At 42.9% G+C, this 17,718-nt stretch overlaps 1 protein-coding gene across 1 annotated transcript; it reads right to left on the bottom strand.

Moving 5' to 3' along the window:
- Positions 1-1,167: 1,167 nt before the first annotated feature.
- On the bottom strand, positions 1,168-16,032 carry mcm3 (minichromosome maintenance complex component 3). Its single transcript, XM_028604918.1, has 16 exons — positions 15,765-16,032; positions 15,312-15,424; positions 14,214-14,422; positions 13,754-13,884; positions 12,441-12,679; positions 10,997-11,256; positions 9,791-9,922; positions 9,466-9,674; positions 9,197-9,371; positions 7,766-7,892; positions 7,505-7,655; positions 6,521-6,661; positions 6,273-6,382; positions 5,119-5,192; positions 3,600-3,699; positions 1,168-2,369 (listed from the first exon to the last, which is right to left on the bottom strand). Exons 1-16 carry the CDS (start codon positions 15,837-15,839, stop codon positions 2,171-2,173), a joined length of 2,445 nt encoding a protein of 814 aa, XP_028460719.1. The 5' UTR covers positions 15,840-16,032; the 3' UTR covers positions 1,168-2,170.
- Positions 16,033-17,718: the final 1,686 nt, after the last annotated feature.

Here is a 17,718-nt window from a genome sequence, read left to right as displayed (position 1 = left end):
TCACTATGGTTAGCAGTGAGCCAAACTTGTGCTAACCTTAGCATAGGGGGCTATGTAGACGGCAGTGTGCGGTTTTCGTATTAAATAAAATGGTCTGTATATTACCGACAGTCCTCCACTCCGCCTCGTTCTTTTCTCATCCTGCCGGTAGCTAGCTAGCTCGGCGTGCTAGCGTCGACAACAACCTGGAGCGCCCGGTCTGGCTGTGCCCCCCGGGATGTTATGAGTCGCCTGGAAGGCTCTCGTAACGGCAGTGTTGTATCGTGGTCCTGTATTGATTAGTTCAGTGTGGCTGTACTTGTATAAATATACACCGACAGGAGAGCTAGTAGCCGCTGCACAATCGCGCCGCCATCTTTGTTGACATTAGTAAATGTGTAGCGTTCCAATAAGTGTTTTGAAGTGTTTTTTTCTAAGTAATTTAAATACTCGATAATGTCAATTTGCACATCGTTAACAACAATGACGATATTATCGTACACGATATATATCGCCCACCCCTATTGCTCGACAGTGGAGACCAGCGTTTGTCCATCTGTGACCCTATGGATCAATCAACTATCCTCATGGAATAGCGATTGAAAGGCTTACATATGCCATTAAACACAAAAAGCCATATTTTCCATAAAAAATAGGAGATTCATTCATTACATTTTTGGAATCAAGACCTAGTAACCGATGTCCTTAAAGATCACGATAAGTGAGACTGTACCCTCATAGGTTTGTCAGTGTGTTTTCGGTTTGTTTGTTTTAATGTCACTTTTATTGTAAACCAGTATTACTATTATTTTTTTCTATTAACAGATGGCTCAAGTTTGTGGGTGGGTTGTTGGGAGGTGGGCACGAAGCGTATGCTTTTTTTTTTTGAAGTATTTGAATACATAAGTTGGTTGTTGTGTATAAAATGACAAAAAAAAAACTGCATTTCATAAACAATACGTGTGCAGAAATCTTAATTTGTAAAGTAACTCAAGCTGTAACAGATGTAGTGGAGTAGAAGTAGAAAGTGGCATGCAAAGAAAAGACGTACCTTAAGTTTGTACTCAAGTATAGTACTTGAGTAAATGCATAGTTACATTCCACCACTGGCATTAAGCATGCAGTAATTTCCCCAGGATGTGTAGTACAGTATGTGGATAGCACGGTCAATTAATATAAGAGCCCAAGTCGTGTCCCATTACAGTAGATTTTTTTAATACACAGCTACGGTTACAATTTCAGAACTTCTCTTCAACTATATACAAACCCAGACATCAGGAGCGTTGGTAAACCTAACATAATCATGTCCTTATTACAGGGGAGCAATGTGGCGGAGCTTTCGTTGCTAAACCGAACAATCGGCACCACAGTGGATCCAAATCAATGAGCAGGAGCAACGCAAATAATTATTGCTGCTGTGTGTGAAATTGCAGATTAGAGCTCAGGTGGCAACATAAGAGCTGAAACCGAGGGTGTTATGAATGCAAAACAGGAGAAAATGTCAATATTTATCAGGGATACACCGAATCCAGGATTCGGCTTCGGATTTTGGCAAATAGTGGGCTTTTTTGACGAGGTTTGGCATCTGCCGAACCTTTTTTCCCAACCAACCGAACCCTACTCTTGCACTATGCGCGATACGCTAGTCGAAGTAATGATTACGGGAAGGCGTTTTTACGTAGGTGGAGCGTTCAATGCGGTAGGCTGTGAGAAAGTGGACATGAACTGGTGAGCAGAGAAGGTTTTTGGCAGTACTTTCAGTCAAAAGAAGGGGATTCAAGTCAAGCTACATGTTCAATTTGAAATGCCGATTTGTCTGGTGGTGGCAAGGACCCTAAACATGACAACTTCTGCGTGTGAAATATCCGTAAGATATGCATTTTTGGCTGCTGTCTGTAAGGAATCTACAGACAGCAGCCACAACGCAGCACCTTCAGGTACGGCAAAGGAAGGACAGTCACAGCTACAGACCGGGCTGTGGACGTTGTTTACTTCATTAATGTGTACTGGACTGAGGATAGGAGGAGGATTCGGTATTCCTTTTCGGCAGAATCTTAACCAGTGGATTCGGTTTTCGGCCGAACCCCAACAATGTGGATTCGGTGCATCGCTGATATTTATCACTTTCTTTCAACAGTCCACGTAATCCATTTCAGGCAGCGTCATCGTCCCCCGCCCCCCACCCACCCCTTCAGATGAGGAAGATGATGTCATCGGCCACCATGACCTGGTTGTCGTCCTGCATGCGAGCCAGCGCTGCGCGGACCTCTGGCTCGGCGAAGCGCTTCTCGCGCTCCTTGTTGATGTCGTCCATCAGCGTCTTCATCTTGACCGACTGAGCGTGAGCTGACTGGAACACGGCGAACAGCGACGACTTGAACTCCTTCAGCCTGGCGGATATGGGGGAGAAAATCTTATTACATTTGGCAGCAACTTCTGTTCGGGGACGTTAACAGACTTGACATCGCAGTCCACTGGAGGCATTTGGTCAAACTTTAGGCTACTTCCACACTGCCAAATTTTTCCATTTCTTCAGCCGGCAGACTGATCTCATGAATTGGCGTGTCATACACGCCAATTTGTATTCCGTTTTTGCGTGTTATCAAGACGCATAATCGCATTTTTGCGTGTATATCAATGCAAATCGGCCACCATTGACCTACATTGCAAGTCAATTTCCGCCGTAGCATAAAAGGAACGGGGGATTGAGTAGGAAGGAGGTAGGTTGGGGTGGCGGATGGGTAAAACACAGGACTTTCACCCGGGAGAGCCAGGTTCACGTTCTCGCAATAACACGCAACGTGGCAAGGCCACATGGTGGGTATGTTTACATCAGCTGTATACAGCGTAGGTATACACGTATATAGCTGAAAATGCATACAATAACACGCCATTTGGCTTTATGAAAGTGGCGTGTATATTTACACAAAGTCATGATGCCATGTTGCAGCCGGAGTTTTGAGACAAAAAAAAAGATCTCCCGTCAACGCAAGAGTTTTAGCTTCGGTATCACCAACTAATCTCCGGCCATATTAACACGTTTGACAACGCACATCGCATGACCATTCGTAGACTGTGGCCATGCGCGTGCCGGTGTAAACAAAAGCAAAAAAATTGAGAAATAACAATGGTGAAAAGTAAAAGATGGGATTTCTTTGCTTGGACCGACGACAAGGTGGAACGGTTGAAGCCAAAACTAAAAAACAGGAGCTAAAAGCCTACCTCACCGATAAAAGGTCTTTAGGAGTTTCTGAACCTAAACAGGGTCAGCAGTGCATTCGAATGTCTGTTTTTTGGGCTCGAAACGCCAGGAGTAGTATGAACGCGAGGCTTAAACGCAGCAAAAGATGTTGGTTTCTTAACCAGAACGTAGGTTGTGTGGATGGAGCCTTACAGCAACTAGTGGGATAGAGAAGGACACGCCTTCATCCTTCGTTGAGAAGGTCTAATTAATGACAAATGTAGTACTGTGAACAGAGCAGAGAACACAACTGCACAGTTCCTGTACAGGATTACAGCTGCTGGCTCTACTGGTGCAGGTAGTAGCAGTGATCACGAAAAAAAATCTCTTAATAGGTTGCACTTGGGACTATTTCAAGCAGTGTGAATCCATGGCCCACCTCTCTGCAGAGAGCTCCGAGTCTTTGGCCTGGGAAGTGGCCTCCATGGGCTCCTCGTCGTCCCGCAGGGGCTTGGCTGGTTTCGGGGTGCCGGCCTGAACTACAGAGCAGAGAGAGACCAACGTGAGAACTCCAGACAGAAACAAAAGCTGCGCGCTATCAAAACTAGGGCTGCACAACGTATCTTTTTTGTGTTATTAAATCATCATCATATTAACTGGCGCAATATACACATCGCGAAAGGCTACGACATATATCGCAAAAGACACTCAGATTATTTGTGTTTAGTTGATAGAAAATGTGAGTAGAAAACTATAATGCTATAACTATAAGTCGTCACTTTTTTTGTTGTGCCTTTTATATTCAATGTTTAATTTGTTCCCTAAAAGAATGTTAAAATGCTTTCCTTGCATCGGTTTTAAATTCAACAAGCAGTTTGTTGCATTTTAGCAGAATATTGAACTCCACAGAAATGATACACTCAAATAACATCGTTATGCACGCACACACAAAATATTACTCAAGGGTACAAAAGTATCAGCTAATTGTACATAAAGCGTAAAATATTATTTATTATAGGACTATCATCACTGATGTATAGACATGCAGAAGAGTTATATCTGGCTGAGGTCCAGCTCATTTTAATAACTTATTATACAGTTATACTGTCACAATCCATTATGTTCTATAAACTGGCATGCTTTGTATTTAAAATCTTTATATGTACACGTAACCAGTAACTAAAAGCTGTCAAAGTCATGTGGTGGAGCTGGGCAATATATCAATATTATGTTGATATCGTGATATGAGACTAGATATCGTCTTAGATTTTGGATATCGCAATATGGCATAAGTATTGTCTTTTCCTGCTTTTAAAGGCTGCATTATACTGATGTCATTTTCTGTTACCAGACTGTTCTAGCTCTATTATTTTTACCTTTACCCACTTAGTCATTATATCCACATTACTGAAGATTATTTATCTGAAATCTAAGTGTGAAGATATTTAGTTAAAGCACCAATTGCCAACCCTAGAATATCGCTGGACTGGAAATACTCCAATTAAGTATAAAATAAATGTACTTTGTTTCTTTCCACCAGAATAAGGTTTTCAGAATACGTTGGGCCATATATTTGCACACAATTTTTTACCCCCGTTCTACGCGAGTTTGAATGAAAATTCTATAAAACATGCCTGCATGTAGATTTAAGTATGCGTAGGTATGGATAGAGCAGAAAGTCAGCGCTCCAGGGACATAGAAGCCATGCTGACTGGACATACCGAGTCTTAGGAATCACATTTTAAAAATGTGTTAATAGGACAAACTTTGTGAGTCTCAGTCATGTTTACGCTACAACGTCACATGCTATCATTTCACGGTTTAACCTTCAAAAACATGGCTGAAGAATACAATAATAAAAAGCAGATGTCCTAAAGTGAGACAGAGTCTGGAGTGAGTCATTGAGAAAGTGAAAGCAGACGGCAGCAGTGTGGGAAGGGAATTTAAGTGATGCTTACTGTCGGGGACGTTCTGCTCCTCGCTGAAGTCATACGGGCTGTAGGGATCGCTGCCCTGAGAGCCCCGGCGCCCCCTGCAGGACACACAGGTTAGTGCCGGTCGGTCACCACGGCAGCAAGAGCTTTTCCTTTTTAATTAACATGCATCAGCAGCGGTGGAAGAAGCATTGAGATCCTTGACTTGAGCAAGAGTGCTAATACACACTTAATGTAAAAAAAAAATACTGTTACACGTAAAAGTCCCACATTGAACGTGTTACTTAAGTATGTAAGGGTCATCAGGAAAATGTACTGAAAGTATTAAAAGTAAAAGCACTCAAGGCAGAAAAGTCCTCACATTTTAGAAACAGGAAACGATCCCAACAGTTCTGTGTTTAATGGGTTAACCATTTCAGCTGGACTATATACACACACACACACACACACATTGTTGGATAGTTTAATTTATAATAAAACATCAGATTTCATAATCTACATCCGTTTTGTACATAGAGGATTAGGTCCAAATGGGAAAAAAATGTATTTGAGTTCTGAGTTTGAAAAAGAGTCAGAATTCTGACAGTCTGAAAAAAAAAGAATTCAGCCTTTTTTTCCCCCCATAATTCTGCCTTTAATCTCACAACTCAATACATTTTTTCACGTGGCCCTAATCCGCTTTATAAAAAAAAAAAAAAAAAAAAAAAAAAAAAAAAAAGAACTTAAATAGTAAAGTAACTAAAGCTGGCGGATCAATGTAGTGGAGTAACAAGTCCAATATTTCTCTCTGAAATGTAGCGGTAGAAAGTGACATGAAAAGAAAATATGTTACATTAGTCGTTTCTCAAACATTTTACATGTGATAGGGATGGGGGTAGGGATATTGAGAGCTTATGTGTGTGTAGTGTGGGCATGCTTGTTTTTTATTATTATTTATTTATCGTTTTTTTCTGTTTGATTGTATCTACTCTGTTCTGCTGTTTTGTACATGATCCTGAGGATCAAAACGAGATGTTGCATCTCATGGGGTTGATCCTCTAATAAATGTTCATAAATAAATAAGACAAGTAAAGTACCTCAAATTTGTACTCCAATACAGTACTTGGGTAAATGCACTTCGTTACATTCCACCACGGTGTATCAGAAGTGTGTATCTGTGTGTGCCACTAGGTGCTTACCTCTTCTTGGTGGTTTTCTGGGAACGCTGAGTGGCCGACTCCTCCTCCTCTTCCTCCTCTGAAGCTGAGTCGCGCTGCTGTCGCGACCGTTTCTTCTCTTTCTCCAGAACCTGCGGAGGAGACCAGACGAGCCACGTGTGAGCGTCATCCACATCGTTACTGCAGAGATATTCGGGGGTTGCTTTACCCAAAAAAAAAAAAAAAAAAAAAAAAAAAAAACATCCTTCCATTCTTCAGCGGCCACAGACCTTTTTGAAGTAGGCGAACTGGACGAGCTCCACGGCCACCTCCGAGTCCTCCAGCTCCACGGCTTTGCTCATGCGGGCCTTGGCGTGCGCGGTGGACAGGCGGATCAGCGTCTCCAGCGTACGGGCCGTCACTGGAGAGGTCTGGGGGGGGGGGGGACAGGGTCAGAGCACGCTGATACAGTCCTAACCATAGACTGTATCTAAAGACGTACAGTACAACGCATCTCAACTGTGTCGCAGGCCGCGCAGCATTAAGCAGGCTGTGGTTTGGAAGTCCCGCCCATACACCCAACCTCACCGATCACAGCTGTCAATCATGACATTTCACCCAGTTTTTATAGCATCTAATAACTAATGAAAACTGATCAAAAAAAAGAAAAAAAAAAAAAAAAAAACTAACATCAGCGTGATCACAACGACCTAAAATGACCTCAAGAAACCAACCACACACACACCACCTTTGGAAAAGTCTGATTGATCTTATTTCACTGCAGCCAGCCACCGGGGGGGAGGGGGGGGCGATCAGGATGTTTTGGCTTCACTTCTACAGTCTAAGCAGCAAGCCCTGGCCCTAGGAAAGTCATTTGTGTGGCGTGTACTTTAAGGTGTAAATAATGCAATTAATGACAAATGGCTGCTTCAGTTCCAGGGTCCTGGCACTGTGCATGCTGAACTTTAATAGAATGTGTGTGTGTGTGTGTGTTGGGGTATGTGTGTGTGTGTTGGAGGCGTGTGTGTGTGTGCGTGTGTTGGAGGCATGTGTGTGTGCGTGTGTTGGAGGCATGTGTGTGTGTGCTGGAGGTGTGTGCGTGTGCTGGAGGCGTGTGCGTGTGCTGGAGGCGTGTGCGTGTGCTGGAGGCGTGTGCGTGTGCTGGAGGCGTGTGCGTGTGCTGGAGGCGTGTGCGTGTGTTGGAGGCGTGTGCATGTGTGTGGGTGTTGGAGGCGTGTGCGTGTGTGTGTGTGTGTGTGTGTGTGTCTGCTCACCCGGGCGATGTCAGCGCCCATCTGCTCCTGGCTCCTGAGCCGCGAGTACTCCTCTGCGATGTGATTGGCTGCCTCCTCCGTCAGCACGGGGGTCACAGCCTTGGCGATGTGGATGTACTTCCTCATGAACTCCTTGCTCACGATCTTATCCCTGAAACAAAAAGGGAAACACCGTTCGTACCCGTCGGCTCTTCCCTTAAACCGGTCGCCCAGATGTGCTTTGTGTTTTGGTCCCTGCCGAGGCAGGCGCGGTGCGCGTACTTCTTCCTCCGGCTACCGTGCAGCATGTTGTTGTGCTTCTCGTAGATTTGCAGCTCCTCGCGCTCCTCGGCTATCACGTCTGGGTCCTCTGTAGCCAGGACGTCTACGGTGCCGCCCATCGCCATGGCTGGAAACAAACCGAGGGAACATAAGAGGTTAGATATCTTTAAACTAATTAGGACTGCGACGGATATTATGGGCCTTCAACCGGTTTTAAAGTGCTAAATGTGTCTTTGGGTACCATGTAAAGCACCATTTAAATAAAAAAATGTGGTATTAAAAATTATTTTCATTGTCCATTAATCTGTCAATTATTTCCTCGATTCACTGATTAGTTGTGTGGTCTGTGGAGTGTCAGATAATGGGGAAACATGTGGATGAGTGTTTCCCAAAGCCAGAGAGGACGTCCTGAAAACGTCTAGTTTTGTCTACAATAGGGGTGAGGATAAAAATGGAAAATTGTATGCATCGTGATGTTTTCCACAACAATTTTTTTTTAAATCGATTATTTTCCCTAGAACCAATATTTTTACCAACGATTCACCTAAATATTTTTTTGTAGGGTATAGCTGCCAGCTGACTAAGTCATATCCATTTTCTGACCAGGAGGCAGAATATCCATGTTATGTACTTCTTTATAAATGAAATAAATGCCAGACTGACTCACATGTGATGTGCATTCTTCTTTAAAAAAATAAAAAGATATATTGTCTCTAGAAGTGTATTATTCAACTTTTGTTCTTGCCAAAGGAGAATAAATAAAAAATAAATCCCAATACTTAATACTATCAAATCTCAATACTTGTAGAATCCTAATACAAATGTGATCGTATGTGTAACGTATCGGGAAAGAATCGATATGAAAGATAATCAGTTTGCTGTCACAGACGAGTGAGGAAACCAGAAACCATTCACATTTAAGAAGCTGAAATAGGGCTGCACAATTAATCGCAATTTTATTGAAATCTCAATATGAACTATACAACATTTGTTGAGGCAAAATATGTGTCAAACCATTCTAAAATAAAGTATTGTGGTCCTGCAGAGACGTCCCACCCTACAAATAGTATCCTACAGACTAAAGAAAAAACTGTTTGTTACAGATCCTCGCAAAAATAAAAAAGTAACACTTCAAAATCAATCATATTTATTCTCTCTCTCTCCACACAATGACAATGGTTATAAGGAAACAAAAATCATCATTCCCTCCAATATCATGAATCAAATCGCAATATCTGTTAAAGTAACCTCAATTAGATATTTTCCTCATAGCGTGCAGCCCTAAGCTACAATCAGAGAAGATTGACTTCTTTTCAAAAAAAAAAAAAAAAACACGATTTAAGTAGTTGGCGGTTTAATTTTGTGGTTGACAACCAATCGAACATTTGCAGCTCTAAAACACACACCGACTTATCACACAGAACCCAGTACCTGCTCCCTCCTGCTCGCGGGGGTCGCGGTAGCGGTGCATCCGCAGCACGTGATCGGCGATCTCGCGGTCGTGCTCGGCGTCCATCTGATCCAGCACGATGAACAGGAGGTCGAAACGGGACAGCAGGGAGTCCTGGAGGCCGATGTTCTCCATGGGGGTCTTATACTGGTCGTACTGCAAAAAGAAAGAGTAAGGGGCATTTTTTTTTTACATGTTAAAGCTTGAAGTGAAAGCCATTAACTGGAGACTAAGTGGATCAGGTCCTCACCCTGCCGTAGACCGGGTTGGCGGCCGCCAGCACAGAGCAGCGGGCGTTGAGGCGGGCGTGGATGCCAGCCTTGGCGATGGTGACGCGGCCCTGCTCCATCACCTCGTGGATGGCCGTGCGGTCCATGTCGGACATTTTGTCGAACTCGTCGATGCACACCACGCCGCGGTCGGCCAGCACCATGGCCCCTGCCTCCAGACGCCGCTCGCCTTGGGGGGATATAAAAAAATTTAATAAAATTTCAGCGTGAGCTGCGGTAAATAGCAGAAATGTTTGTGCGTGCGTGGCTGTTTCCGTGCACGGCGGATGTGTTGGTATGTCGTACCGGTCTCCTGGTCAGTGGTGACTGCGGCGGTCAGACCCACGCCAGAGGAGCCGCGGCCGGTGGTGGCGATGGCCCGGGGCGCCGTGTGGAGCACGTAGCGCAGCAGCTGGGACTTTGCCACCGATGGATCACCTGGGAAACAAATTGGCTGACATTAACCACTATTAGAGCTGCAAAAACTGATAGATTAATGAATGAATTGACTTAAATCATTTGCCAATTATTTTAAATAAATCGATTCATCATTTTGAGTCATTTCTTATGAAGAAAAAAAAAAGTTAAAGGGTAAATACCGTTTAAAAAAAAAAAAAAAATGTGTCTAAGTGGGAACAACAATCTTTGACATTGGTCCAGTATTAAGCGAGATCGCTGCAGTCCGCAGCAGTGAAACAAGCTATAATGTAAGTTAATAGGACAATTGTACAGCTTGTATTTACCTTCCCAAAAGTACTCGTTTTACCACTGACAGGCTCAGATTAATATTCTAAGTGTCTGACAACATTATGGAAAGGATCCCTTCAGAGAGACCTTTAAAACCTCTTTGGGACCTTTCTGTTTAACCAGAAACAGCTCTGAAGTCGCTAGCTCTAAACCCAGACTCAGAAAAAGCAATACTTTTAGCATGTATAAAGTCAACATATTTTCACATGTAAAATCAGTAAACTGTTTATTTCAACCAAAACTAGAGACGCGATGGTTGGAAAAGTGGAAAGACGACCTTTTCATAGCTTTATTTTGTTTCGGTCGACTTTGAATGAAGTGCATTTTACGATGCTAAAATTAGTGTTTATTTACATGGAGTCTGGTGGGTTTAGCAAACGCAATTTTGTGGAGGTTTGTTTAAAAAAAAAAAAGGATCTTACTCTTTAACAGAAAGGTCGACCTCCTTAGAAATCCTTTCCATAATGTTGTCAGACACTTAGAATATTTATCTGAGCCTGTCAGTGGCAAAACAAGCACTTTTGTGAAGGTAAATAGGACAAGTAATAGGACAAGTAACAGTGGTTACTATTTCTGAGATTCCAGCTCCTTCAATGTGTATTTTCTAGTCTATTCACTCCTCTGACCGTAAAGTGAATATCTTTGTGTTATGGAAAAAACGAGACATTTGAGGACATCATCTTGGGCTTTGGAAAACAGTGATCAACATTTATCACCATTTTCTGACATTGTTAAATTAGCAGGAGAAAAAGGCTGCGTACGTACCGATGAGCAGGATGTTGATGTCTCCTCTGATGCGCGAGCCGTTGTCCAGCACCTTCTCGGCGCCGCCCAGCAACATGCACAGGATGGCCTTCTTGATGTACTCGTGGCCGTGGATGCTGGGAGCCAGGGAGCGGGACAGCTGATCAAACACGTCCTGGCGAGTCTGGCTGAAGTTTCGGATTTTGGCTATATCGTCCGCCGAGAAGTTGGGGGACACTTCCTTGCTCATCTGCTTGATGTGGCAGGCTATCATGATGGTCCTGCGAAGAAGAAGGGTGGACATTTATTAATAAAAAGGACGAGGGTGAAGTCAGCCACTCGAGTACACTATTGGTGCTTCTCCTGTCGCTTAAATTGCCTCCTCCACTTGCCTCCCTTCCTCGCGTCTTAGTCCCTCCCACTGAGGAGGCACGGGAGAGACGCGAGGAAATCATCAGAGGAGAGAGGAAACAAGCAAATGTGTTTTAGAGGGATGAGACCCCCTTCACACAGTTGCTAGTAGCCAAGGAGGACACAGGACTAAAAACATGGACTCTTCAGAAGAGGTTACCATCTTCACTCGAGTTTCTGGGCAGGAAAGTACGGCAGTATATTCCACACCATTCTAAAAGGGGAAGTTGATTTAATATGCAAGTTCTACAAAACAAAATTGCTAGCTTTACGACGTTAAATGTATTAAACTGAAGACATATTTTAGTTACTTTGTTTACTCAGTTATTTTTGTAACGAGAAAACCGGGTGCTGCTCCATTATCTAGGCAAATAAAATTGGATCGGGATTCAGTATTCAAATATTTCTAAAATGGGATCGGGGGCCAAAAAAGCTGATTGGGACATCCCTAGTTGTTATTTTAGTTAAGGTCTTTACTTCTCCTTAGTTACGCAAGTCTGCCTGTCTGTATTTGTTTTACTTTAATGTATTTATAGGACTGTTTGCTTTAATCATCCGCTTTTAAGCATCTAGGTTGCTGCCTCAGTCTGCTCTATCATTCGTCTTTGTGCATGTACCGTATGTGGCTGCTGGTCCATGTTTAGTTTTTAAAATCATCGGTGACTGCCCGTTTGTCCCCTTCAAATTGTTCAGTTTGTAGGTGTATTTTCTAGTGTCATTTCTAAAAGCCTAACCAAGGACAAGGACCGCAAATAAGCCTACGGCTAGAAGTCCCACATACATTGCATCGGTCGCACTTCGGATGGAACAGTGACTATATGTATTGTCCCCGACAAATAAACTGATAAAATAATTCTAAAAAGGTTTTTCAGTTACAACTTTGTTGTTTAGTAAATCAGACACTGATGGCGCAGCGCTGTATTGTGCTTATTTGCGTATGTGCTGGCCAGAAGGTACTTAGATAAAAAACAATATTTTAAATAAAAAAAAAAAAAAAAAAGGGGGGTACATTCTTGGGAGAAAAACAAAAGTTTGAGAGTTTATCCCGTCGGACCTGAATGTGCCAGAGGTGAAGCCTCCCTTCTTGCCGGGCAGGCAGCGGTACGTGCCGATGACCTGCACCCGGTCCCCCGGCTTGACCACGTCCACCAGGTCGTTGTCCAGGATGATGTCCACCGAGCGGGGCAGCTGGCCGGCGGGCGCCTTCTCCGGCATCTCCTGCACCGTGATGGTCTGGTGGTCCTTGTAGACTGAGAGACCAAACTCCGTCTCCAGAGGGTTGTTCTCCTCGTCCTGGCGAAGAGAGGCACAAACAGAAGGCGTAAGGGGATATGTTGTGGAATTTCTTAGGCCCATTTGTCAGATCATAGAACCCTCAGGGAGACCAGATGGTGCAATGATATATAATAATAACCTGAGCCTGTCAGAGGCGATACAAGAGCACTTTTCTGTGGAAGTAAATTGAAGGTGCACAATTGCCCATTAACATTACATTGCAGTTTCTTGCTTAATACTGGACCAATTTCAAAAAGTGTTGTTCCATCAGCCACATGGACAAAAAAAAACATGGGAAAATAGGGGCCGGGTTGAAAGATACCATAGTTACCCTATAAGACGCAACTTGGTAGTGCAAAGTTAGAACTAGCAAGTTAAGAAATAGTTTGTATAGCCTATTTTTCTTACCATGCAGCAAACAGCTTTTACTTTCTTTTTTATAAAAAAAAAAGGTGCCCTGCCGCACATATTTCATTACTTTATGGTAATATCTGAAGTTCTACCATGAAAAAAAAATGACTTGGTTACCTTGTTTCAAGCCAGTCTAGCGTGTTATAGAAAGCCTACAGGAAGACTCAGCTCGATTTGTGCCAGTTCTCATTAATATTCAACGAGCTAAGCTGCTTGACTCCGATTGGCTAACAGCTAGCCAACCAGAGCCTGGCCATCAGCATCCTTCACCAAGCGCAACTGGGCGAGCTCATGAATAGTAATGAGCTCAGGCAACATGTCAGACTGACCAGCTTTTGTAATTGGCCTGATTTCTCTGCTCGTTTATTTTCAGTGGCTAGAGTTGGACAGAGAAGGTAGCAGTTCGTTTTCACATAACCAACACAAACACATATGGACCTAACATATTTAAAAAAAAACAGCTTTGTGTGGCAGGGCACCTTTAAAAAACAGTCAAGAGACTTATCGTCCCTAATCTCTAACATGAACCAAAGACTGCTTAAGCTAAATGGGTAAGCACACACATAGTGAGCTGTAAAGCATCTCTTGAGAAGGTTTCATCACTGTTAGTCTAGGTTATAGAGCTATTCAAGAACCTGAAACGGCTAAATCAAACCTCTGGGATGCTCTAAGCGTAGTTACCTTGGTGGGGTAGATGGCACTGGAAGGGAAGGCATCCAGCGAGGTCATGTCAGTGTACTTCCTTTCCATGGTTTTCTTGGTGGCCGGGCAGTAGTGGACGCTACGCACCACTTTAGGACGCACAAGAGAACCTGAAGAAGAATGGGAAGCGGGAAATCAGGGAGTTTTCTTGCATGGAGAAAGTTTTCCTTGGCATAAATGAAGTCGTTTTCACCATAAATTGGTGCCTAAAAATGTATCAGAACGCAGGACATGAAAGTTCCTTGGGTAGGATCCCCAGCCCCCCCTGCTTAAAATGTATCCCACCAAAAGGCCCATTCTGAGCCATAAAAAAAAAAAAAAACTGGTAATCATATACATTCTTATTACCTGGAAAGGGAAACATTTTGAAACAAAGATTACGTCAACTGCAAAAGCAGTCAAAGTAGAGCCCCAAGACAGCGGAGGTACAACGACTCACACTTGGTGATGATGCCCTCCACGCACACCATGCTGCCCAGCAGGCGGGCGGTCAGGGTGCGGGGGGTGACGTGCTTGGTGCCGAAGCTGCCCTCCAGGGCGATGAAGAACTCCTCGTACTGCTTGGCGTAGGTGGCGTCCACTGAGGACACCAGGTCCTTCAGAGCCCGCTGGAACGCCAGCAGCTCCTCAAACGCATTGCTCATCAGTCTGCCAGGGGCAATCAAAACATCCGAGTCATGGTAGGCAGGGTTCAGTGTCAGCACAATTTACCAAGCCAAATGCTGGTAAATTATATATGCAAGTGGCTGGTAGCAGCAAAAAAAAAAAAAAAAAAAAAAAGGTAAGCCTTTCATTGGCTTGGTAACATGTGAACATACACTAACCATTTGGATGGTGTCTTGTGTTCTAAATGACACGCGTACCTTCGCCCCTCAACTAAGCGAAGGTATGGTGAAGGGTATGTGATAATGTGGGGGGGCTATTTTAATTCAAAAGGCCAAGGGAACTTTATCAGGATGCATAGTATCCTGGATCCATGAAATAACTGGCCTTTAAAAATAAAAATCTGCCTGCCTCTATGGGAATTAAACATAGGGGTGGACTGACTTTTGTTGCCAGTGGTTTAGACATTAATGGCTGTATGTTGAGTTATTTTGAGGGGACAGCACATTTACACTGTTATACAAGCTGTACACTTCATACTTTACATTGTAGCAAAGTGTCATTTCTTCAGTGTTGTCCCATTAAAAGATATAATGAAATATTTACTAAAATGTGAGGAGTGTACTCACTTTTGTGAGATACTGTATGTTGCCTTTTGCGGCTTAGTCGCTTCTGACAATTTTTAGTTTTTTTTAAGCTTTCTATTCCTGACAATTTTGCGGATGTTTTTGTCGCTTTATTTTAATTACACGATCTCAATGTTGATCCCAAAGTTATGCCCTTGCCCCCCCCCCTACAATGTTGAAAGAAAACCTATACTCTTCTGGTTTAGCTCACTGTGCCTACCCAAAAACGTTTTAAGCAAGTTATACAATGTCTAAGCCATGGAAATGACAATGCACGCACACACGCGCACACAAGCTCCCTTCCTTACTTTGCAGCCCGGGCCTCGTTGCGTCTCCTCAGGTCGTTGATGTTGACGGTGAGTCGAGCTTTATTCTCACTGATCATGTCCCGGACTTTGCTCTGGTAAACCCCCTGGTCTTGCTGCAGGAAACGGAGAGAAGGGTTGTTGTTGTTTTTTCATTCCAAGCCCAAAACCATTTGAGAAAGGATTTCACTGGACTTAAGAGGAATGACGCACTAGTTTAAGGTTAAACACATTAGCTACGTTTGCTACACTTGAAACCGACTCAAATGTTGCACCAAGCTTCGTAGTAATGCGTAGCACTTGCAAAACTGATGTCAGTGAGCTGTCAGCAGTAATAAGTCTTGCAAACTAATCAAATGAAGGGTAACGTTAACGTTGGTTCTTTTGTTGTGGCCGCATGGTTTCTCATTTCACCACACACAAAAAAGTGTTTAACCGGATAAAAGTCAGACTTACGTCGTCGTCCAGAAAGTCCAGGTAGTCCCTCTGAGCCTCTCTCATCGCCAGGTCATCTACGACGTCGGTTGCCATTATAAGCGCTTGTTTGTTTCTACTTTAAAATCTTAAAATATTGCGCACAGAGTTTGGTACGGTGTGTGCTCTGCTGCCGTCGAACTACACACTGAAGGGTTTTCGCGCCACTGCGTGCCGGGTACAAGTAGAGCGTAAGATGCGATTGATCAACTCGGTAACTACGTTTTGCATTGTCGGCGGGTAAACGTACAGCTGTCCAATAGAATCCGCCGGGAAACCACATGACCTCGCCCCCTCTGAGAACTCGCGCGAAAATGGAACCGGAAGGGGCGGGCTGTTAAAAAGGAGGAAAAGCTCACCAAGCATTTTGTCTATTTGTCCAGTAGATGGTGACATAAACCAACCAACCTAAATCAAATATAGAAATACATTTAATATAGGCTAGTAGCACATAGTTTGTCAAGGTATAACAGTTAAACATGTTTTAAAAATAAAATGCAAACCTAACACAATGTAATGTAAAAGCTTGAGTTGTCCGATAATGTTAGTTGTGCATTTGTCACAGACATTTTGTATATATTTAGTGATGATGATACAGTTCACAGTGTAGTATCTAGTAGTATCTATGACTACACTTAAATATAAACTCCTTTTTTAAGATTGTTTAATCCAAATAGATCTACAGCATGCAGTAGTGTCATTAATATATCTGAATCGTTTACCAAGTACAAAACAGACCATACAGCAAAACATTCTCTGTGTGATTTATTTTACATATGAAATTAAACTAAACAATAAAAGCCAAATGCAGAACTGATGGGCTTTGCTGTGAATAAATATATTGGGCTGACAGAGCTGGAAACACACATATACACACACACACACACACACACACACACACACACATATATATATATATATATATATATATATATTAGGGCTGTCAATTGATAACTTCATTAATTACACAATTTGCTGTAATTAATTGCAATTAATCGCTTTTTTAAATTGAGACTGAAGCTTGTAATAATGGATATTTAAATGCTGAATCACTTAACTTTGCAAATATGAAGAAAAAAACAAACAAGGAAAGGTTCTGCTAAGTTCGGAATGTTTAATATCTTTCAGAACAACAGCAGCAACAATTTGGCTTATTTAGTCCTGCTGAAGGCTGCTGAAACGACTAGAAACTGTCCGACTTGAGAGCAGATTTTTGTCACCGTCCCCGGCTGCTGTCGCCTGCTCTCGTCTACTTTACAGGCGAGGAGCAGTTCATCTCCAACGAGCCGAGAGTTCAGTCGCCGGCAGGGCAGTCGGGACTCACCCGGAAATGGCGAGCGGAATGAGGTGACGTGACTGGTCTCTCAAAATCTGACGAAGATCTTCTAAACTAAACTAATTGTTGAGCTGAAATGAAGACAGATTCAGCAACTGCAAGGCCTTTTTCTCGCTTAAAATGTTTTCAGAAACATGTTTCTGTTAACTATTTTAGTACAATATGAGATCGTATTGTGAACGGCCGCCATGACAGTCTGGCTCTCAATATCCGGAGAAAACAAACCCATGTGACGCGTTCGTCCAATCAGCTGCCGGTTTTCATTACTTGGGCAACAATACAGAGTAGCGCCGCCTGCTGTTATGTAGACGTATTACGTTTCTCAGCCGCCACATGAATTAAACAAACACAGCTGCGTTAATTTTGTTAATTTTTTTTAATGAGTTAATTATTAAAAAATTAACGCAAAAATTAACGCGTTAATTTTGACAGCCCTGATATATATATATATATATATATATATATATATATTAAAGATTATTAAAGATTATTAGAAACACCTGTAAGATTTCTCGTTATGCAATTATCTAATCAAACAATCACATGGCAGCTGCTTCAATGCATTTAGCGGTGTGGTCCAGGTCAAGACAATCTACTGAG

Source organism: Perca flavescens, chromosome 18 (genome assembly GCF_004354835.1).
Source record: "Perca flavescens isolate YP-PL-M2 chromosome 18, PFLA_1.0, whole genome shotgun sequence".
NCBI lineage: Eukaryota > Metazoa > Chordata > Actinopteri > Perciformes > Percidae > Perca > Perca flavescens.
This window is presented reverse-complemented; position numbering and strand designations above follow the sequence as displayed.